The following is a 25,262-nucleotide window of genomic DNA, read 5'->3' as shown; positions in this document are numbered from 1 at the left end:
TTTGCTTTGTAGTATAGTTCTGACCAGGTTTGCTCTTCTACTAGATTTTAAATGAAATCTGAGGCCAGTAGTAACTTAATTAAGGATTTTTTCAGTTTCTCAGAGAAAGAAACTACATGACATTTTGCACTATTCATCTTACTATGTGAATAACAAGACTATCACAGACCCTTTGACACTAACATGTAAGACAGCCTACTGTGAACTTGTGCCACTGAACAATCAGTTTCCACTCCTGATGTTTATAAAGGTTTTAGATCCACAAGATGGTTTTGTTCATTAGCCTCCAGAAAGATTCATGGTGTTATAATTTTAAGAGGTCATCCTCTGTTCATTCAAGTTTAGACCACGTCTATCTTAGCTGGCTATGCATGTGGATCTAGAAGTAGTAAGACTGCTTCTTGCTCAGCTATTCTGGACAGCAAACCTTTTGCAAATCATGGTTACATGTACAGAACAGTGAGGCCTGGGAGCATGCTAGCTTTTTCTCACAGTCTCTCCTATTTACAATGGCAAGAGTAGTGACTCTATGTGGTATAAGACAGACCTTCTTAAGAGTTACTGTGGTAATTTATCTCGTGATGTAAACCAAGAGAAAGGGGTGGAAATAAGAGGCAGGTATCCAGTTTATTCCATGTATTAGAGCTACCTTATTTCTGAATTAGAGCTGTCATGCAAGGCTTTGATTAATCTGACTTACAGAAAATTAAACTGACATCTCCAACTAATTTGCCTAATTTTCTGAATGTTCCTGTGTAGACTTGCCTTTAGTCACAGTTCCTTCCCAGGTCTGCTCTTGGAGTGAACAGTCATGTTTCCTTTCCCATTTTGAGCTGTAGCCCAATGTATTACCATCAGGTTACAAAGCTTGTTAAATCAATGTGTAGCTAAACTATGGTAACTGTTCAAATGACAGCTTTTAGCTGAACTTAAAGTAAATTAATCCATCCAATCACACTTCATTTATTACGTTTGCACAACCATTATTGGTCTCCTGAGCTCTACATCTTGATCCAGACACACGTACTTCTAAGAGCTCTCAACAGCGCAACTTGCTTGAGGAAAAGATAGAAAGTTTTCAGAGGATAATTTAGCAACCTCGAAGAAGAATATGAAAACAAGACAAATTTTCTTTTCTTCTTCCCCTGCAATATGACAGCAAAGGCACAGACTAAGGAAAATTAACATAGAAAAAACAGATACGCCATTTCACTGTGTATGCATCACAGCAGATGTAACTTGGGATCAAGAATTGTGGTAATATTACAAGATCAGCATAAATATTTGTACTTACACTAAGGACAATTCCTTTTCCTGATTCAAGGCCTAATGACTCAGTGTGCTCATGAGGGAAACCCTTTCCCCACAGGACACGAGGAAATGGAAATGGCCTCAAGTTGCACCAGGGAAGGAAGGTTTAGATTTCATACTAGGAAAAATTTCTTCACCAAAAAGGTTGTCAAGAGTTGGAAAGGGCTGAAACAGGGAAGTGTCTGAGTCGCCATCCCTGGAGGTATTTAAAAGACCTGTAGATGTGGTGCTCAGGGATATGGTTTTAGTGGTGGACTTGGCAGTGCTAGGTGAACGGTTAGACTCAATGACTCTAAAGGTCTTTTTCAACCTAAATTATTCAATGATTCTACAGTAAAAGTGGAAAAGGAGAGCTTTAACCTTCTGCTACACCATGTGCTCTGGCCAATGTAAAACTAGGTGGATCAGCTGGCTGACTGAATTATGGCAATCACACTGTTAATCTAAGTATTTGAATTTTGCCACTTTCAGGCACCTCATCCTACAACACTGTCTGAAATAGAAGGAAGTTTCACAAAGCATGAATAAAATCTTGAAAAAATTAAAGATGTAGAAAAAAGTAATTCCACAATTAACAGTGATAAGGCAAAGGTTTCTTTTATGGCTGTAGAGGCAGAACAAAGAGGACAATTCAGAGTAGAAATATGTACCTTCACTGTTGACAATTATTGAAGCAGTTCCAGTAGCAGCATCTGCAGTCTGACCTACAAATGCTAAGAAAGGGAAAAGTTACAGCATGCATTAGTTCAATACATTACTTTCAACCAATAGCATGTGATGCAGTTTAATTGAATTAAATCTAAAATGAACCCATAACCTCCAGTAATTTAAAAATGCTAATTACTCTTTCATGTGCAACAATGCCAGAGAAGCTAACAACAACAAAAAGTGTTAATTTACACCCACAAAACAGAAATGCGAGTCCAACATTCTTTAATTTGGCTACATCTCTGCTTTAGAAAAAGCATATTATTTATACAGCCTTCTCAGGCACTCTACTCCTACGTGGAAGTATTTCTTTTATCCAATGAAACAAAAGAGTCAAGGCTGAAGAAAACAAAAATATTAAAACAACACAGCATTTAATTCTGTGTAGATTTGCATTTCAGCAGTAGTATTAACATGTGCTATAAAAGCAGTGGTGAGGCTGCGTTTCCTCTTTGGATTATTATTCAGCTAAATTAACTAGAAGTGAGGCTGGCAGCACTGCCTGTTACAAAGATTGTTCCATGTTTACTACTATAAGAACCTGTTTTCAGCCATCAGCAAATTTGTCAGATATTAAACAAATTATAGGTGGAGGGTTTTTTTAGGGAGAACTGTAGTAGAAAACTGTCAAAATAAGTTTTGTTTCTCCCTCAAAAAACAACCCCTGTATTTGAGACAAATCTACTATTTGAGGCAAATTCTGGTGACCTTTTTAAGAAGTTCTCGTGCCCTAACCTTGTAGAACGTGGACTTGATGCTAGGCAGAAGTTGGCTTCTTTCTTAAGATGTGCCTTTTGCAGCCAATTTAAAAATCTGCTCAAATTTGAACAAGGCTGAAAAAAACACATAACATCATGCTCATTCAGGTTTGCTAAAGTATTCCAGGTACTTGCCCTGGAGGTACCCTTATCTAGCTCAGAGTTACAGGGCTCAGAGCAGAACCTTTGCTTCTCTTCACCATGAGTTAGGCCTGCACACTAGCATTGAAAACTTGCGTCTCCTGTGCTCTCAGTGCTCTTCCTGCAGGAAATAAGCAGCATGAGCTGCAAGCTACCCAGTTTACATCAGTAAAGGTCTAAATGGTCTGAGCAGCACTGGTAGCTGATTGTTGTGGAAATTGTGGAAGACAAGAAGACTGGGAAAAGAAAATTGAGAAATGGTTTGAAACTGGAAAGAAAAGGGGTAAGATGATACATTAGGAAACAGAAAAGTGATGCAAAGAAGACATACGACAGGTATCCAGGATACGAAATTCGGCAGAACTGGCATTACAGCAAGGATTATTATCCAGTAGCTGGTATCTTTATGTATAACAACAGAGATAGGCTAGACGAGAATGAAACTGAGATGGAAAGACAGTGACTGAAGTAAGACAGTCCTAAGCAAACTGAATCACCCTTGCCTGCAAATCCTGGAATGCAAGCTGGGATCCTGGACCAGCATCACCAGCACTACATCCTATCTTCCTGCAGGGCTGATCAACACAGTGGGTGACTAACACCATTCTGAGATGTTTTTAACTCAATCAGCAGAAATTGGTAACTTGGACCTAAAACTTCCAACCCTGCAGCTGATCTATCTAGGTATCAAGGAAGTGCAACATGATGGAATTTCTGATTTTTTTTTTCCCTTTCTGATTTTTTTCTTTTGCTGCTATAAAGACTATTAAAAAATCTATGTTAAGTTTGCAAGAGCAATCACTTAAATCAGAAAACATAAAATTTAAGGTTCCTTGTGGAATATACATTTTCATTAAGTACTATGCATTATAATAGCTTTATTTACATGATCAAAGTCTTTATTCATGAGGTAGGCATGCTTTGGAGAGATTTATGACTGTACATTAACAGACATTATTTTTATGGTAGCCTTGCTTGGTTTCTTGCGTAAGTTGAAAGACACACAATGAATAAACCTGTATATGCACTGGTGAAATATTTAGATGCTGTACTGATAAGCCTAATAAAAAAGCCCACAAAATACTGATAGTTCTGTCTTTAAAGCAGGATTTGAATACAGTAAATGAAGCTTGTGGCTGAACATTAAGCAGAAAAGATAAACAGAATATTGAATTGCCACTTAATGATTGCATCTGCCCATCCTTGTCCACCCTGAAGGAGACGAGTCATGCAGACAAAAATGTGACCATGTAGTCCAGCAGCACACAATAATACATTTACATAAGAGAAAGAATTAGGCTTACAAAGATGCAAAGATATCTAGAATACTGTGAATGTTTAATTTTCCCTTTTCTCCAAAAGCTTTTAACATTGATTTTTGTGTGTATGTGAGTTAACAAATATCCGTTGCAGTCTCTAAAATGACTGCATGTGTCATTTCACAGAATAGAGGTGAGATGCACTGAGTTGACAAATGCATTTCCACTCTATCCTTCTGTTCCCAACATGAAATTCAGAATGAATAATCAGACTGGAGTTTCAATTTCTCACAGGCATTACAATCATTAATGCCAGCCTAAACAATTGTATTTCTCCAAGATATCTTCAGGTGAATTCTACTGATGTAATCAGCTGAGATTTAGAGGTAATAACACTGTATTTTATTTTTAGTGGTACAGCTGATTTCAGAAGTCCCTGTATTCTCACTCATATTCATTCATTCCTGCCAGTTGTGTCAAAATAATTATTCATAGCTCTGAATGGCAAAACACATCAAATAAGGCAATAAAATAAGAAACCCTCCACTGCCAGCTTTTAAAGCTTAAAAAGTATACATAAGGTTTCTTTAAAATAAAATTTTACCTGTAGAAATACCATTCTTCTTCAAATTTTCAACATAATCATTGCCAAAGGAATCCTCCCCAACCTATACAAAAGACAAAAGGATAGGTTTTCTCTACAGAAAAGTGAGAGGATATATAGATCATCTTTACACAACAGAATCCTCTACTGTAATCTGAATGTAATACTTTCTGTTTTGCAGCACTTTGCCTTATTAACAAACAAATAATAACCTAATAAATAATAGTAAAAATGTATTAATAGTATTAATAACCAATAGGAATAGTGTTCTGCAGTTTCCCCTCCTGTATTACAAAACTGCCCCGTACAACAATGTTGCTATATTAAGGTTTTATTCTTTTAATACCACCTGGCACTGAAGCTTTCTGGGGACTGTAAAATCTGGAAGAGTACTGAATCATTCAGCTTCAAATTGAAAGCATTTATAGTAACTCCCATGCCCTTTTTAGTTGCATTTCATGTTTTGAATTTTCTACCTCAAGTTTCCTCAGTGGAAAAATATCAAACTGTCCTTATAGGCCAAAAAGGGACGATAAATATGGCATTGATGATTTCTGTAATTCTCAGCGCTAAATGTACTGTTTACAAATTCAACATTTTTTGTTTGCTTTACCCAGCAACAGCAGATTAAGTTGAGTTGGGAAGTCAAGCTATGCTCTATTGTTTTTCTAACAGCAAGTTAAAGAGTTTGTAATTTCAGCTCCACTAATCCTTTTAGCTGAACAGAACTCTGCTTGCTGGTTATTCAGACTAACAAATTTTTTTTGGTAACATTACACAAGCTGAACAAAGGAGATGAGGTATGTGGAGAAAAAAAATGGTGTAACTTGCCTAATGTCAAAATGACACTTAAAATATATTTAGAAAGCCAACATAGTTTCAAATTCACTACTTTTAGTCTATGTCTTCAGCATGCAGAGTGTGTGCTCCCACTTCCAAGGTTAAGTTTTGTAACTGAGTGGTATCAAAGGCTGACCAGTACTACGGGAAGCATTTTTGCATGAGAAGAGAAAACATCTTTCAGATTAGAAGCTAAATCAAGATCCTGGTCACAGTCTAAACAGCGAAGGAATTACATGGGAAGCCCTAACTAATGACCCACCTTCTCATAAAACAGCTCTAAACAGCTAATGGTATATTTGAGTTACTGGAAGCACAGAGCAGTTGCCCCTATTGCCTGCTATTAGAAATTTGTCTATTCATGAGCTCAGTACTTTAGAAAGCTCAGAGAAGACCTGAGTGCTAGCTACTGATCACAACAATCAAACCCTGAGATTCAGAACTGTATCATTTAAAGTGTCATGGACGGATGATCCTTCCCCCACATGTCCTATTGCACAACCATGTTTTGAAACATACTTTCATTTCCTACAATCTCTATAAGGGATTTTTCTAAAGTATTATTAGGGGTGGTCCTGATCTTTTACCAGATGAGGACGGCAATTTAAGTCAAAACAGTCTAAGCAGACAGAACATTCCTCTAGTACATGGAAAAAAAAATCCAACCAACAACATTTCTGTGGGTCACTGTGTTATTCATTGTTTGCACATTAGAGTATTTCTGTATCTCTGACTACTCCCAGTTTGCCAGACAGGGCGGGTTGTCAGAAGCTGCATCTTCTGACTGCTTCAGGCTGGATGACTGCAGCCATCTGTGATTTCAACCTGAGCTGTGCTCACCTCTGCAGCCTAACAGCTGTACTACTGGAATGCACTCCGCCTGATGGTATCACCTTCTCCCTGCCTTGCTGCTACAGAGCTTCTACAACAAATCTTAGGATTTGCTCAGTTATTTCAGCAACAAAATATTTCATAACAATTTTTCAAAAGCTCAACTGAAACTTCCTTCCTTCAGTTCTGGGTCCTACATAACTGACAGACAGGCATCCCGTACTGTTCAACTGTCACAACAACTGAGATCAGCCGTGGTACTTTTGCTCACAGCAAGACACTGCAGTGCTGGAGGGAAGCCCTTGAAGGGGTCTCCATGGAGGTCCTTTTCCTCTGGAAACTTTTTTCCATGTTAGTTCATCAGTATCTAACCCAGTTAATCCTAGAGCGTTTGAAGGGCTTATCTTTCCATTCAGGCTTTACCCCCAAGGAAGAGAGAGTACTGGGCATCAGGCTCATTTTAGATTAAAGGCATATTTACTGACCATGTCAAATTATGTAACATTGTTTTAAATATTCTCTACTTTTGCACAGTCCTTGATATTGAATAAACAGAAAAAATAAATGTCTTGGTCTGTTGACCACAGAACATTGTATGTACTGAAATAGCGTTTCTTCTTTCTTGAGTCCTTAACAACAAGCTGTTTGTACAAGCATTATGGTCACATAGTTTGCATATTAGAACAAGTGGAATTACATCAGTATTTTTCAGTCTGCTTTCTTCCTGCTCACCATCATGTTTTCCATGTGGAGCTAAGGGACCTGGCTGGCACCACAGAAGCTAAAATTCTAGCAGCTGAGAGAATCAAACTCCTCTGTACCTGAAAATTAATTGCAATAAAATCATGTACCTCTTAACAACTGTTTGTTTAATCTGTTCTATATGCTCTTTTTTCTTCATTAGGGAACTAAACAAGTACTAAAGACTAAGACAGAAATACAAAAGGAAAAAACAATTGATGTTATCCATCATATTCTGGGCTGCATCTGAATATAGCTATGTTCTTACAGTGAAATGAATAAATAAAGTATTCTTACAATAAAATTCTTACAGAACTTGAACTTAAATTTGGCTTACAGATCATTTAAAAAGAGAAGACTACATAGCATGGTAATACAGCTCTTCCTGTTTCTAAGTAGGAATCAAATGCAGCTGGTGTTTAATAGAATTTAGTATGTGCAGTATCAGGCTAGTGACATCTATGTCCAGTGAGGAGGATTCTAAATTGTTTGTCAGAAGTAAACCAGGCCTTTTTTCAGTACACGCAATGCCTCTCAGACCAACATCCCTCCACCATCTTAATCCAGGATGTTTAACTGATTTTTTTGGTAATGGCCACTAAAAAAACAACCAACCAACCAAACAAAACACCCCCCAAAAAAACCAAACAAAAAACAAAAAAATGTTTGGGACTTAGGAATTTCTCAAGACCACTGTGCATTTTTCAGTACTGCAGCAGGGTTCTTTCATGAACGAGCAATTAATTTATTTGCTTGCTTCCTTGAGTTACCTGACAGTAATCCTTTACTTTTCTCTGAACAACAGTCTTTGTCTTTTTGAAGTGGCAAGTTTTCCATCAATATGTTGTCTTACTGTACTGAGCAAATCGAGGAGGGGAGTTTCAGACTGATACTGTGATACATACTGATAACCCAGAGTAACAGCGGCCACTTGCAGGGACATGCAGGCAGAACACTGTTTGCATTTCCACTACTCAAACTCAGTACTTGATTTTACATTAAAATTCACAGCATTCTGTGGCATCTCCAGTCAGAACTGTAAGTCATTCTAAAACTCCCTTTTCTCTCAAACCCTCGCCAGATAGTCACTGGCTCTCTTTTGCATTTTAAAGCTCTGAAGTATGAAGAGTGCCTTGTCATTTGATCTGAGATGTCTGCTGCTACTCTTGCTGAGGACATCCTCAGTCTAAATTACAGTCCTTGTAAGAGGATGCCACACTCCAGCACAATATCTCTCTAGTATTAATACCAATTTTATTCTGTGAACTTCAGAATGTAGAAGGAATTGTTGCACTTGTACTGGAAAATAAATGTTGGGAATTATGATCAAAACATAAGCATATTACTGAGCACTGTGTGTGTATGAAGGGAAACCTGGCTTTAAGAACCACTGAATACTCATGATGACTTGTTAAAGTAAAGATAATCTAATTGTAATGGCTCATTACTGCCTGACTCTTCTTATTTTACTCAGCAAGAAACTTTATACTACATCCTATTGACCTCTGCAGATATAAGACTGTGCTGCCATGGGATGAGACTATTCTGGGAGGCTACAAGTGCATAATTAATTCAGAAAGTAAATACTGCCTTTTAAAATCAAAAAAAACCCCACAAAATATGGATATTAACAGTCAATCTCTGCCATTTCTTTGCTCCAATAAATACACATCAGAATGAAAGAAAGAAGACTGGGTTTTACTGAAATAACATAAATATGATTTTGGAAAGTAATTAGAAATTATAGTAACTGCTATATTTTATTAGGAATGCAAACGTTTCCAGAAACATGTATGCACTGAGCAAAGGCTAGACCATTAAAAAAGAAAACAAAATTCACACTTTCAGTGGAAAAAAACCCCTGCTAACATTTAGCAGGAAATGTTAGCAGGGAATTCATTGCCAGTTCATCTTGTTCTTGAATCTGATCGTTATTGAATGCAAAGATGATCAAATATACACAATATTACAGAAGCCCAAACATTGCCAACATATATATATATATAAAGTACACTGCAGAACAAGTAGTGATAATGACAGACATAAATTATTGCAGGTGTAATTTAGACTTATAGCTATCATTCTTTAGCTTAAAGATTGGATTGGAAAACCAGTGAGAAAGGCTTCTTTGAGATGTTTCCAGGGTTTCTCAAAAAATCCCTGACAGACAATGATCCAACAAATTTAGCATCCTCCCCAGCTATGGCAAGAACAAAGTATGCCCAGTCAATTTGAAGTTTCATTTACAGTTGGCACAGGATGGACATTAAGGCTACAGAGAGAGAAAATTTGATCTTAACTTTGATAATGATCACCCAAAACTGATAATGTTTAATGACAAAAATGAAACAAAGTCATTGTAAGAATGTAGCATCTGCCAAGCTGAATCAGCCCAATGGTCTGCGAGCCAGCCTCTAGAACTGCTGCATATTACATGTTCCAGAAAAGCAGGCAAAAAAATCCCATAGCATGCAAAGGTGCTAGGATTTGGATGTGAATATCTCATCCTAATCCCAAGTAATGAGATAATGATTTAACCCTTGAAGCACAAAGTTTTGCATTGCTTCTCAAAGTTGTTACTGGCTTATCAGTGTCTGGTTTTTAATCACTTACAAAGTAAATTTCAGATGGACTGCAGTGCCTAGCACCTGAATGTCATCGAAGAAGCCCTGATCTTTGCAACAGTGGCGAACATAAAAAGGAGAGGCTAACCAAGATTACAAGAATTTCGAACATCTCAAACTCTCTCCCATTCTCTTTTCCATGGTGCATCAATCTTAAGTTTCGCAATCCTTCTTTATACGCAATTTCTGCCAGATCTCTAGCCAACTAGTCTTTGGTTCTGGCAGTGTTTTTAGAACAGCCTCCTCCATGCTTAAATTTATAGCTGAAGTAAGGAAAAGAAAAGAGAATTAGAGAGGGATTAAAACAAAAAAGAAAACCCAAAACCACGAGGAACTTTTCTGTAAATCACCTAAAGGTTTACTGGAATTTGCATAAACATTTAGTTCAGCTGTAATCCAAGAGCATGTTGATGCTTACCTTGCAGATCAGTGAGGTCTTGGCCCCAAGTCGAGCAGACTGGACGCACTGGTTGGCTCCTTTCCCACCAAAACCAATGAAAAACTTATGTCCAAGGACAGTTTCTCCAGCTCTTGGCAATCGTGTAGTAAGGCTATTCCAATTTAAAGCAATATTTACAGCATTAGTGACTGAAAATAACAAGCATCTTCAAAATAAGAGTTACATTCTTATAATCCTGAATGGTCCAACAGCCAGCCAGTAAGACCAAAAAAGACTCAAAAGACCTTTTAGGGTCTCTACTCCACACCCCACCAATTTAAGTTTATTTCTTATAGGCCACCCAGTCGAACTTCTTGTTTATTACTCAAGAGAGGTACTTCATTTCTTTTGTTCATGTTTCATGTTTCTACAGGAAAAGAAGCGCTTGATCCCTGCCTGGGATTCCCCAGTGCTAGCTCGATACAGATAAATAGTAAATCTATAGCCTCACTGCTCATGTTTTACTGTAACATTCAGTTCAAGTTTACATATTGTTCATTTAATTTCATTACATCTAATTATACCTTCTTGAACCACCCTCAGTAATTTTTCACTCTGTTGGTGTTCACACCCCTCCAAACTGTAGATTGGTATCAAAACCTTCCTCCCCTCTGCTGTCACTCAGGAGCCCTGTACGTATTTAACTTTTCCCTTTGTGAAGTTTTTCTCTCACAAATCAAGCTTTACAACTTCTCAGCATATTTTTTTTCTTGAATGCAGTCCAATTGCATTTACATCCTTCTGGGGATGGGTGCCCAGAATCAGATGCACTAATACAAGCGGAGACCCATCAGGAGTGTGTTCTGGTTTAATTCCAATTTTGGAAAAAAGAAAACAAAACTGTAATTCTGTTAACCCCACCAGATGCTTTGCTATCTCCAGCAGAAGTTGAAAGGAAGAAAAAAGACACCACTGAGACTATGTGAAGGAATTTCTCTGAATCACAGAATCAGCCAGGTTGGAAAAGACCTTCAAGATCATCAAGTCCAACCATTCCTCCAGCACTGCCAAGACCACCACTAAACCATGTCACTAAGGGATGCAAAGGGCTAGCTTACTTTTGCCACTTCCATTAAAATATGTAACACAAAACTGTGTTTACTGCAGTTGGGTTACCAAAATTCCTGCCTTCTCAAGCCATACATTCCAGGCACCAAGTTTAAAAATGTAATTCTTTCTATCTCTTAAGCTACAACACATGTGCAGGGAGGGCTTCCTGTCTATCATGTACTAGTGACCCGTTCAGTCAATGACAGTTCAGACAGGTTTCCAAAAGTCTGCAGGAAAGAAAAGTGGGGAAGGGGAATCTGAAAGAACAGAGAGGAATGTGCCCTAATGAGGAAGAGATTAACTTCAATTCTGTTTGTTAACTTATAACATTATTTTACCCCAAAATCTTCCCACAGCTTCAAAGTTGCCAGCCCTCCAGTTCTGAGAAAAAGTGACGTGCTTCTGCACTAGCAAATCACTACAGAGTGCTCTTTGAAAAGGACATGAAGAATATGTGCAGATTACTTTCTGAGTTTATGCTGCAACTTCTGAGGCATATTGGAGTTCACAAAATCTTCTGAATTAATGACAACGCACAACCTGATTTACTGAAAATTCACAGGAAAAAGAAAACAATTTTCCCTACTGATTTTCCATTTCAGCACCCGTCAGTCCAAAGGCTTAGGACCATTAGGAAATCAAGAAAACCTAAAATTAAACTAGCAAACCCAAACAAGTCCTGAACTCCCAGAAATTAAGATTTTTCCTTTGAAGGAGTTGTTAGGGGTCTGTGCTTCATCAGTAGTTACAGTTTCTGGAGAGATGCAGGTGGGGATGCAGTCTCTAAGTAACTAACAGAGCACCCCAGATTTTAGTGTGAGGGATGGTGCCCAGCCAGCAGGTTTATTTCATGTGGGTGACCACAAAGAAAGCCCAGAAGGCTCACACATACAGCTAATGGCACTCACTTTGTTTCGAGAGAGGCAGAGCTAGGGTCATTCTATTGGGAAATGCTTAAACCATTTTAAATAAAAATACAACAGCATTTTAGAAGCATACTTATAGGTACCATATACATGGAAAGGATTGTTAAGTTAAAACTACCTACAGCAGCATCTGGCAGGTTGCTTACAAGTGAGTAACTATAAGGTTTCAGGGAATAAGGTGTAATGAGTGTATATAAGTAACATTTATTCATGGTAACATCTATAATTTATCGTTATTTTCGCCATTGGAAGACAAAGTAGTGATGGCTGTGGACCAGAGAATGAAGGCCACAAAACCCAGCTGAGGAACCTCCTCTTCAGCTAGTGCCAGGGTACTCCATGCACACTTCTAACATCATGTACATTCAGTAAAGAGTAGTTGTTTCACCCGGCTTGGTAAGAAATAGTAATAGCAGCTCTTGTATAATTGCTTTCATCCACAGATCTCACTGCGCTTTTAAAAGCAGAACAAAACCATTATTCCTACTTTTTGGGCATGAAATTTAGGCAAATCATTTTGCCTTTTTGTGCCTTGGGTCAGCCAAGAAGCCAGTCGCAAAATCAAAACTAGAGATCAGCTCAATTCACTGGCTCATGCTGCCTTCTCATTTAAATTCTGCAGTCTGAAAATGGTATCAAGTCTCAATTCATTTTCCTTCCTTAGGGTGCTTTTCAGAGATTACAGCTTATTCTAAATAGAATTTGTTTCCACAAAAAGCTCCTATATTTTTAGACAAAAATTAACAATTGCGACATCCCAGCAGACATCTGCTAATAGCGCTGTGCTGAGTTCATACGCATTCTCAAGAAGTACTTTCAACCATATATATTCTTGTTTTAACAGTAACCAGACCATGACTTAACTCTTGTCTGAGTTATGTTGGCATCAACACACAAGTCCAATGGAAGCATCATAACTGTACTGGTGAAAAAACAGGCTCGGTGAGATGAGAATCTGGGCCTCAATGTTACAAGCAGCATGGCACAACAACTGCCTCTGGGAATCAAACAGCATGTTGAAGATGGGGAGATGACCTTTTCTATTGTTTTGATGGAAAGGTACAAGGCAAAGGGCAAAGGATCAAGTTGGAACAGTGATTTATAATTAGCCAATTTTAAAAATAGGCTAACAGACCAGGCAAGACCAGGCAGCAGGCCCCTGTAGCTCACTGTAAACAAACCCTCACCTTATTACATTTCAAGCATGACTGCCAATCCTTTTAGACCAATTCTCCAATTCTTCATTTCAGAAGCCTATTTTTATTTCTCATATTAAACAGATTTAGAGTACTGATCTACATATAAGCCTGGAGGCTTCACTTTCACTGCAACCAGAGTTCCAGATTCTTATTTTTTGCTAATATAATGCTATTCTCTTGTCATTTTATTGTGCAACTCTACTAACTTTTGATTCACATCAGAGAATGTTAATGAGCATTTCGGGCTTCTGTTATGAGCAGGCAATGATGAGTAATCTGTATGATTAAGGAACCCTATAAATTCTTGGCTTATTAATGGTGCCACAAATACTACTCAAAATAGCCTAAAAATGATGAAACAGCTAACGTTACTCCAAAACTAGGCTAAATAAGTTAATTAGAAAAAATGTCACACAGGCTTTCAGAACTGTTACAAGAATGTTTTGTAAAGCCATTTACAACTTTGACGTATTTGAAAACACAGACCTGTTAAACCTAATGTAAATTGCTATCAAACGAACCGCTCTTTGCTTATGTGATAAATTCTGCTCAGCCTTGAGAGAATAAATGGCTCAAAGGATATTGGGCTCTTATGTCTTATGAGCAACCAGAAACTAAACTTGAAACCCCCCAACGCTTACCGATGTGAAATAAAATTACTACATAATGTTTTGCAAATTGTGCACCATACTACTGAGTCATATTTATAGAGGAAAGTTCACACTGAAGCACCCTGAAATACTTAAAAAGGAAGGGATAGAATCACTCAGAATTTCAACTGAGTTTTTTCCAACACGGTATTTAAATGTAATGCACACAGCAATGCTGCCCACATTTGTTGAGGGGAAATGAAAAGTCTTACAGCAACTTATGTTTCAGAGGTTTGGGATGAATAAAAGCACACACATTAGAATTTGCAGCAAATTCAACCCTCTCTTCCAGTAAGTGTGAGCCACAAGCTCCCTTAGAGGCGATTCCTGAGTAGCATTCGTATTTTTAGACAGGCAACCCTTTGGAAGGATGGCATTAGAAATAGAACAGAGAACCTTTACTACTGTGTTGAAGCACTGAATCAGAGGTGAATGTGTAACTTACTGAGTCATTAATGCCACTCCTGCCGGTATTCTGGGTTTTCTTGAAAAGTTCCCATCTAAGCAGTGACTAGATTATATTCAGAGATAGAAAATCTGAAGAAGAAAGGAGGGGAAAGGAAGAGATGTATACCTGCAGCATTTGCATAAACTAATCCTGAAATTAGTCATGGTTTGCTTCAGATTCTTGACACCTTACCAGTGTCTGTTCACTGTTTTCAACACATGAAAGTGCTATAAAGATGTATCTTAAGCTGACATAAACCCTCACCCTCCCCTCAGCAGCATTTTTATGCTGTTTCTCTTGCATTGCTTTTATTGCTCACAGAGCTTCCTAATTCAAACTATTATTTTTTTTTTTGCTCATAGGATAGTTTTAATTTGGATCACCAAATTGGTCCAACTTAGTGCACAGCAGCAAGGGTGGACCAGAACTGCAGAACTGAGAAGGCATTAGTACAGCCACACTGCTCTAAGCAGTGTTGAAACTTTGACTTGACACTACTTTGTATGTTGAAAACACTGAATACCATGTAACTAAGGCTTAATGATGTAGTCCAATATACCCTTAAACACATTGAAGAAAAGCATAAAGTATCAGTATGCTCCTGAGAAGTGACATGTGCGCAAGAAAGGAAAATAGACAAGTAAATAACTATTTTTCTCTTAAAAAAAAACAAACAATATTTTCATCAGGCAACTGAGAGGAGAAGAGATTTTGTAGGTTATCTGAGGTGACTGCCATTTATATGGTATCAGGAGAAACATTCAGACTTGTGTTTTTATTCCTGAAGAAAGGTGAAGATAATCAGGGGTATCAAAATGGTAGCAGAAATGCCACATTTAAAAGCGTCTGAAGGAAAATGAGTATAATGTAAAGGTCTAGAATTTAGCTTTGATTCTGCTCTGTTTGAATCACTGAACAAAACTCTTTCTGCCCTCTTGGGAATTTCCTAGAATGGGGAAAATCCCTGTGAGATTGGAGTAGGTGTAACTAGCCACTGTCTAGTACATACAATTTACTGGGCTTTCACGATTCTCAGAACTGAACAAACACAAACGAGGGAACAGTTCTTGACTCTAACTAAGAATATTAGTACAATATTGTGGTGAAAAAAATCTTAGACCTCTTCTGAATCTGGCTTAATATTTTGGTTTAGCCTTGGTCTGTTTTGTCTAGCATAATTTCTAAAGATTTGAACATGTGCTATGGGAAAATATCCATAACACAGAGACAGAAAGACCACAATTCTTGTCAAAATCTCATGTTCTTGGCTCGTTGATGCTTTCATCCCTTTTAAAAATCCACTAAAGCATCTTATTGGAAGGTAGAAAACGTCCAAGATTTATCAAGAGCCCACCTCAGGAATTCAGTTAACTACAGGTTGGTTTAAGTACGGGGCTATCCAGTTTTAGGTTCTTAGATCTTTAGTGACTGAAAAAAAGTGTTACAAGACAATCAGAAATCATAAAAAATCTCTATTGTTTTCTTCCTCCTGTCTCCCTGAACATGGCAAGTTTTTCTTTAAAAAATAAAATAATTAACTTTTCATACACTTCATATAATTGGTTATTGCTCTCTAGCCTCCAGTAAAGAACAGTGTAAAAACACTACCCAAACTGGTACCAGGAAAAATACTTGATGCTTAAAGAGTGGTCCCTTTGCAGGACAGTGCTGGAGCACAGAGTGAGACGCGCACCTTTACCCCATCATCCATTCAGAGTTGGTTTTTTAAACCTGTTTGATTTGGCATGATAAACAGTTTGTTACCACAACACAAACAAGCGAATGATGAATTGGTGCAGAGCAGCAGGAATCTTTTCGATCAGTCTCACCACCAGCAAAAATAGGTATTTTATGAAACACAAATATATACATATTTTAAAAGACAAACCGTTTTGTACATCTCATTCCTGCATGGATAAACAACTGAACTGAAACAAATGGTGAAAATTTCCAGCAAGGGAGAAAATTAAATGGATGGCTGCAACTACAGGTAGGAGCACCACAGCAGTCGCTATCTTCTTAGATATGCAATCACAACCTCAGTTTAAAAGGACTGACATCTGTAACATGTAGAATGAGAACAGATGTCCACAGCTCTTCAAGAGTGAACATTTCTGTTGACCCTATGTGCAGGAAAAAATTTTATGCTCCTAGATATAAAAAGATGAAATAAACAAGAAGGCAAGGCATCCAAATGAATGTCCTGAAGCATTTATGACAGCTCACCGCACCGAACCTTAGTGAAATGACAGTATCACCAACAGATCAAAATTCCTAAATTATGGTAGGAGAATGAAACCTTCAGCACAAAGAAATTATTGATTTGACAAATTGCCATAAGTAAAAAGCATCCTCATGGAAAATCAAACCTGTAACGTTTCCTCACATCACCAGCAGTTAAATTCTAGGAAAAGGTGGGCACAGTTCATCATCTATGGAATGTTTAATTCTAAACTCGAACCTCTAAAGAGATCAAAAACCCACAAACAAATATGAATCTATCTTCAGATATTTAAGTCTCAGTAAACATTCCATCACTCTTACCAAACATCTGCTTTGTATTTAAGAAAGATTGTGGAAATTTTCAGAATTGCTACTCTCTAACTTTATTTGCCTCCCACGTTGTTCTTCATTGATGTCTCTCGATTACATTATTTTTGGAACTGCAGTTACATAATTATTTTCAAGGCAATCTGATGGCAATATTAGAACAGACTGTCGCTGAAACATGCTGTGCTCACCCAGCACTGAAGAAGGCTGCCTACGGTTCCTATACCAAACAGAACATTGTATCATGATGCAGTACCAGGGCTAAAGCAGAAAAACCAACACAAAACAAAGCAACCTTTGCGACCAAGCAAAGAGTGATCTTCACGTGCCCAAGGACAGACTAAGATCAAAGAGACCTATATAGAATAACAGAACAGTTAGGGTTCGATGACGATTAATCTTTACCTCTTAAAGAAAGGATTTATCAGGCAACAATGAACAAAGTGGAAATAGTATGGTTGAGTGGATAGGCTACAGGGTCCTTGTTCATGTCATCATGATTTTTTATATACTCGTAAATCAACAAAGTAACCTGTGCTTCTGCTTTACTATCATGAAGAAAATAGGGCACCTACTGACCCCTCGACAATTCTCGTCGTCAGTCTTTTCCAGGTAAAAAACGAAGGACCTCACTCCCCCTTAACTATTGGCATTTTTCACACAAGCATATTGTGCTTTAGAAACTGTAAGATTAAGAGTGATAATCATAGATGTGTTCTCACTACATATCATCAAAACAAAGTCCAGTCCAGTCCAAACATTAATAATTTTCTTCAGTAATATGTTGCTCTAAAAGTTTGTACCCAGGACAATAATTCTGACAAGTACATTTTTCATCAAGTTGGTAACTAGTGCTTCCTACAGAATCTGTATGGGTCACAAATGTAAAGTATAACCCAAATAATACTTTACTAATACTTAATGTATCACAGATAATGAAGGTAATCAACATATCTAAACTTAGTAAGAGGATAGGATGGAATGGAATAGACTAGACTAGTGTGGACTAGACCAGAATAGAATAGTTCCATTGGAAAGGACCTACAACCATCATCCAGTCCAACTGCCTGACCACTTTAGGGTTAAATTTCCAGTGTCTTCACTAGACAAGTTTTCACTTTGCAAATATCCTACCCTTGATTCACTGATTCAAAAACAAAAACAAAACCAACTTTATCTAAATTCAAACTAATTATGAAGGTATCTACTAAAATCTTGGATTGCAGTAACATTAAGGTTTGTGGGGCAAAGATGAGAATGTGCAGGGGGATGCCCGGGCTTTGCTGGCCAAGGTTAACTCTGCCGTGACAAGCAGGAATCTCCTCTAGATAAGTACCTTCACCTTTTTCACAATCTAAGCTCTCTTGGAAAACGTAGATTCCTGAATATCAAAAAAGGTGTAATTCTGTATAACACTGCCTTGTGATGCCTGCTGATGGACAACTCCCAAATGTCCATTAATGCCCAGAAAGGAAAGAAAACTGAATTTAGAAAAGATTGAACAATAACAACAGGATATTCCCAATGAACAAAACTAACATTCAGACAGAAGAAGGCAAGTATATTCACTCTTATTACAGCTGAGAACCTGGAAAGCGCCTGTCTTTCCACGAGAGTTCTGAACGTGATCTGCCTATCCTTTATTTTCAGCTCTGATCAATATGATTTTTTTTTCTTTCTACTGTTTATACTATTGGGGTTTATGCATTTTGTATAAACAGGTATCTGAAAACTGACAGGAAGTACAGCAAGTGATAGATGGAATAAACTAGCGAAAGGGATTTATGACTCTGGAAGCAGAAGTTATTTGAAAGATGAGAGGCAAGAAAAGAGCAATATAAAAGAAGTTCACTGTAACAATGTGATGTAGAAAGATAACAAGAAGAGGTGAAGACAAATAGGGGTAATCATAGATGGTTTAGGGATGACATGCTATTGATGTAGTACAGGAAAAAAAGGAAAAAAAAATGCACTGAAGTCAGAAATGGAAAGAAGAAATAATGCAACCCAGAAGAGAGCACATGACCGATATATTCGGGAACATTACCACCTTCTTATTTTATAATTAGTTGTCACAAAGATCAACCTGTTCTATCAAGCGGCACCCACTTATGCAACATACTGGTGAAAAATAATCTTGTATTTTTCTTGAGGCCCAAAGTATATGATGCTAGGCTTGAAAGGTACCAGGATGCCAGCATCAAATAACCTAGTGCAGCTTGATATAGGGGCTAACAAGTGAAGCCATATAAAACAAGCAAACAAAACCTTCCTGGTAGACTCCTATGGAAAGAACAGCTCAGACAGCTCCTAGAGGCAACATGATATATATGCCTGCCCAGAGTGTTTTTACACAAATTTGTTACGATCGACTCTGGATGATTTTTATTGCAGCTTTTGATTTGTGCCAGAAGCTCTTTACTGTCAGGAGTACTAAAATTCACCCCAAAATATTTATGTCTAGAAATGCATCTAGGAAAATGGTTATTTCCATTAACGGTACAGCCAGCAAATACTTCATTCCCAAGACAGAACAGAACTATTACTCATATCATTCTGTGGCTCATAAAGGGGGAGAAACTACAATATCCTCAGTGTTGAGTGTTAAAATATAGTTCCTAACAACTGTTTATTGTGAGAAATACTTTCAAAGGAGTTCCTTTAGAGAATTTCCCCTTTGGCTGTCGTGAATCTGGTATGTCAAATACCTCTAGACTGAAAAGGCAAGAGATGTTTTATTTTAAACAGTCAAAAAGAATTTCCAGTAATAGCAGGGATGACAACCAAAACAATAAAACCCCATGGGAGTTATATGGTGAAAGAGTATTCATTGGGGCTAGAAAATATAGATACATTCATAACACAACATGCTTTTCAGTCTTTATCACTGGGATACAGAAGAAGCCCAAGGAATACCCTGAAGTACTGACAATGCCAAAGACCAGTATATTGCTGGTTTTCATGCTATTTACTTGGAACTGACCAGATGTCAAAGAACCCGCCAGAAAGCAAATAGCAACAGCTGTGTTACCTGTAAAGTGGGATGTTATAGCGTGAAGCAATGGCCATATGCTGAAGTGCATTGTGGAGATAAAATTGCATCTCTCTGTAGCAGAAACGGACATGATACCCCTTACTCCTGATGTTGATATTGGACAATCGGTAAATAAGCTTTTATGCCAATAGCCTCTCCCCTGATGATAATGTTAGTACTTCCTGACTTCTCATTTTCTTCAGAGGTATCACTGTGGATTTTCCAGAGACAGATAAAGCCTCAGCAGGAATGCAGAATTACAGGGAAACTGCACACTCAGGAAGTTGCTATAACATCACCTGAATGTATGCTCAGCAAATATGAGCCAGGCCTGTTATGGCAGGAGTAATCCCAGTGTCCAGACAGTAATTCTGTCTGTCTTCTGTTCCATTCCAGCCCGGTTCCATTTCCATGAATGCTGTCAATGAGAAAAGGAACTTCTCTCTAGTGACTAACATGGTAATGATTTCAGAAAGAATCTTTTCAGGTCCTAGACTTTCTGTGGAATTTGACACATGCAAGTCTTGTATGCATACAGGGCACACCATTTTGAGGTATTTTTCTTTTTCTAATATTCTGATTTTTTAAACAAATATTTATTTGAAGTGATGAAATAAATTGTGCTCTGGATCCACCATTTTTGTCTTGCAGAATTAGCAACTGATCTAACACCAGATACTACATTTTAAATGAATGAATTTTCTTTTGCCATCGCAGTGTTGAAACTGGTCTCTGCTGTCACCAACCCCTGAGAAAGCATGTACATACTCACGAAGGTTCAACAAAGAGATCCAACTCCTGATAGCTGGCAAACAGGGCACCCATTAAAAAGATGAAAAGTCTGATAACCTCGTGGTTTGATTTTTGTGGGTAGTGCATAATAGCTTACTGACCTCCAAAGGGGAAAAATGCCAGTCTAATGAGACTAGAAAATTGTGATTCTTTAATTCAAGCATTTAAGAAGCTCTGGATAACAAAACAATAAGGAGTACCATGGTGTTTCAGACAAGTGTTCTTTGCCAGACAAGAGAACACAAGATGGAGTAACTGATTTTCTTCTCCCATTAGGAAAATATACCCCCAAAAACTTATCACCTGCTATGATCAAAATATTTCTGGATTCATTTACTCCATTACCCAAGTGAACCCTCTGGAGAATTAAGCAATAGTTTCCCAGTTTCATATGGACTAAACCTAAAAGCTTGGTAAACATCAGTTTTATCTCACAAACCATAATTTTTAATTGCTAACACACATAGGAAAGGCATAATCCTCCACTGATGATATCATAGTCTACTGCCATGGAAATGGCTGCAGAATCATAAACACAGGTTTAAGATGACCTCACTTTCATAGGAAAGAGGAAAATTTCAGTGGAATGTGAATGACATTGGGAATAAGCACACACAGATACTCCAGAGTGAAAAAACTCTCTTACTAGTCAGTCAAAATATGGAAGATGAAGACAACAGCTAGATGTGCAGCTGAACAGCAAAGGGGTTGTCCTGTCCAAACACCGTATTGCTACCTATGAGTCTTTGAACAAAGAGAGCTTTCTTAACTACTGTCAGGGTTCCCCTCCATAAATTCACCATACCAGACAGGAGTGAAATCCCTGCCCTGACAGGCTTACAGTTAAACCACAAGAACATGAACAAAGTATGGCTATAAGAATACAGTGTAGGATCACAGAACAACATCGTAGCTGGAATGCTTCCTAGAATGAGTAAGTACTTCAGAAGTGGGAGGAAAAGAACTATACAGTCTCTTCAAGCACACAAAATAACATGAAGTCAGACGCAAATGCAGAAGTACGATCTTAGTGCAGCAAGTGCTAAGTATTCTGGCTTTGGCTCAGGAAAATACATATATTTAACCTTCAGCTCTGAAGCACTCTAAAAGGCATCAAACAACTCAAGGATTGGAAGTTGAAATTTCTGTGTAAGCTTTGTGTTGCCCTGAGCTGGGAATGTTGAGCACTGTGCGGGACCCCAAGTCCAGATGAGACAAGAAGCTTGAGCTGAGAACAGGGAGTGGAGAAATGTAGTAGGTGATAATGATCTCACTTAAGTAGAACCTTTCATCTTGAAGGATCTCAAAGCAGTTTACAAACTTAGACCAGACACTGCAGCTGGTAGAAACAGAAGCAGACAGCTGGGAACTCATTCATGGGAGGGAGGAGGTAACAGAGGACTTATTGGGTGCCGTATCTTCCAAAATGCTGGTGCTGGGTGAAGATGGCAAGACTATAACAGAGCTTTTCCCTGAACCTTGCCATGCAGCCATGTGAGAAAACTGCAGAAAGTAAGCAGAGAGCCAGAGCTGGCACAGAGAAACAGAAAAACCTCTGGATAGCTGAGGAGCTGTCACTGTTAGGATTGTAGTTTCCCTGCCTTTTATCTCAACCTCAGTTCCATAGACTCTTCACACTTTCTGCAGTAAAACCTTATGTCTTTCTTATGTATGCCCTTTCCTATTTTTATCCTTTTAATATATTTCTATTTCTCTTCACCTTTTTCCTTTCTTACAAAGCAAACTGCCCTTCTACTCCTGCAACACCAAAATGTTTTACAAATGCATAGTAGGACAAACAGTGCTACTCTTGGTTACTGAGAAGCCAAAGAAATTATTTCAGCTATGGCATTCATAGAGTACAGGCCTGACTGTAGTACCAGAAGGGCTATTCTTTAGCTCAAAAGCACTACAAAATACATGTTATTACAACTGAACTAGATAAACAAGTCTAAAAAACAAGAGTCATATTAGTTATTGCTGAAATGGAATTGCTTCCTGAAGGAAAGACAGCGCCTAATTAAAGTACATAGTAGCTTAGGACACAAAATGAAGACACCAAATGAAAGGGCAGGGAGGATTCAATTAAACAGAATTCAGAAACCAACATTTTTGTTGTGCTTCTATTAAAAGACATTGTGTGACCAGTTTCACATTCATATTTCCCAAGACTTTTAAAACTTCCACATTTCCATTTAGGAAGGGGAGAAAAAAAGTTTTCCTGGATAAGAGCCAAAGACAAGTGCTGAGCAGGTGTTCCAGCACCACCAGCTCTTCTCAGAGAAGACCACAGCATCCTCTGTTGCATAAACAGCAGTTTCTTTCAGAAAGTGCCAACTGGGATCAATGGCACACTGTTTCTTGCTTTCATAACCTTGGTTGCAAATAGGGGTCTTTTAATGGGTTAAAAAAAGCCTTTAGTGGCCTTGCCCTAGTTATTTTGTGTCCATTTAAGAACACCCAACCATTTAAGAACACCCAACCAGACATTTTCTTTCCTTTTTCCCTCTTCGATATTTTGTCACTTTTTGTTGGAGGAATTTTGCTGGAAGCTTTTTAGGTTTGGAGTACAACACCAAATACTTTTAACAGAACTAGAACTGCGTCTCACCTAAAATAAACTGATCACTCACTCGTTTTGTGATCAAACAGATTTAATGGAGGGACAACAATTTAATGAGATGACAGCAGTGAAAAGCTTCTTTTGACATGAATGAGCTTGTATCAGGCCCACATAAAATGAGCAATGCCTGGGCCACTATAGATATTTAAAAGCTGTATACAAATAGAACTCAGTTTTCTTACCAAATTCCATTACTGAGTATTTAATCAACTTGATTTTTATCCCATTTTTCTTTTTGGGCCCCTGAGATACAGCTTTCTGCCTGTCAGGCAATAGAAGGCAAAGGGGAGTTTCTCTAAACCACGTTTAGGTCCTCTAAAATCAGGGCAGAACAACAAAACACTTAGTCTGTGCATCTTTCATCTACCATACACCCAAACTTTGTTAGGTCAGAGAAGAAGACAAGGGAACAGTACTGGCTCTGAAATCAAGCCCAGATTTTTCACTATTACATAAATGAAACGATTCACAGATGACACATTTTCTCATGCCTTGATGCCTTTCTCTGGATCCAAAAGATTAATTTCCTCAACTGGACTAAGCTTGTATTCCTTCACAGTTGTGCTTTCCCATGCTGCTGGCAATGGCAGATTGACTAGAATAAGGAGTGGCTGCTGCAGGGGAAGCATTACAGATAAAAACAAAAACACAAATGGATTTGAAGGATTCTAGAACACTTTGCTGCTAGGAGAAGCTGGAGAGCAGAAAAAAAAGAAAACATTAAAGCCAGAAAAAAACATTAAAACTTGGTGACTATGCATGCACGAGAAGTGGTGGAAGTAATACACGTGAAAGACCTGAAAACAAAGTAAAGAAGAAAATGAAGTCACATGTGAGGCTCTGCTCTGCTCACTCAAAAGAAGCATGAGAAAATTCCTTTCAATTTTCCCAGAAAAGAAGCCAGAAATTACTGTCCCAAACATTGCATTTTTAAAAAAGAATGTATAGACATAGCTTTGGATCGTGGACATTTCCAATGAACTGTTTACTTCAGCTGAAGTAACTGAAACTAGAGACTTAAGAGGAAGATGCAGAATCTCACAAATGGAGATACCTTTGCCATTTTCCATAGGCAAAGACTGTGCTTGGTCAGTGAATATTTGAAGTGTCCATCAGACTGCTCTGGGATGTTAGTTCTGGATGCGCATTTGTCACCACTGTCCACTCCAGTCTAGCAACATACTATTTCATTTTTTCATGTTTTCTCTGATGTGTCTTTCCTCTCTTGCTAAATGCTTTCAGTCAATCAATCTAGTACTTGTAATAACTCTTAACAACAGTTGTTACAACAGGGGACTGGATGCATTTCTTTTAGTTATACTCCCTACAGCATATGAAGCAACCTAAGGGAAGGAAAGAGCTACACAGGAAACTAAGACTTCAAATTTTGAACATCCTAAAAAACACAGTTTTACAGTATTCGGGCTGTGGTCTTATTTCCTTGAGTTAAACTGAAAAACTGTTGTTGTTGTGACTATCCAAACACTGTTTTTCCATTTACATTTTGTTCTTTGCTTCTGCTGTTTTCAATTGCCATGCCAAAGTTTCTCCTGTTTATTCTAATTGTTTTAGTATGTCTGACTCTCATTGGTTTATATGTTTAGTCTTGTCCTGATTTAATATGAATTAAAATGCCAATGCCACGACCAGTCTGCAAATATGAGTCAGAGCAGAAACTATTTAAATAATACTATGGATGGCACCCGTCTGGTTTGGTATCTAGATCATATAGAA

At 38.0% G+C, this 25,262-nt stretch overlaps 1 protein-coding gene across 1 annotated transcript in view; it reads right to left on the bottom strand.

The window, feature by feature from the left end:
- Positions 1 to 25,262, bottom strand: part of RBKS (ribokinase) — a 71,212-nt gene that overhangs the window by 42,438 nt on the left and 3,512 nt on the right. Inside the window, exons 2-4 of the mRNA XM_057397024.1 lie at positions 10,236 to 10,368; positions 4,782 to 4,845; positions 1,962 to 2,024 (exon numbers count right to left, since the gene is read on the bottom strand). Of these exons, the coding sequence (XP_057253007.1) occupies positions 1,962 to 2,024; positions 4,782 to 4,845; positions 10,236 to 10,368 (260 nt within the window). The remainder of the gene's footprint in view (positions 1 to 1,961; positions 2,025 to 4,781; positions 4,846 to 10,235; positions 10,369 to 25,262) is intronic.

Source organism: Pezoporus wallicus, unplaced genomic scaffold, assembly GCF_028554395.1.
Source record: "Pezoporus wallicus isolate ANWC-B61680 ecotype Strahan unplaced genomic scaffold, APGP_CSIRO_Pwel_v1 contig_14703, whole genome shotgun sequence".
NCBI lineage: Eukaryota > Metazoa > Chordata > Aves > Psittaciformes > Psittacidae > Pezoporus > Pezoporus wallicus.
This window is presented reverse-complemented; position numbering and strand designations above follow the sequence as displayed.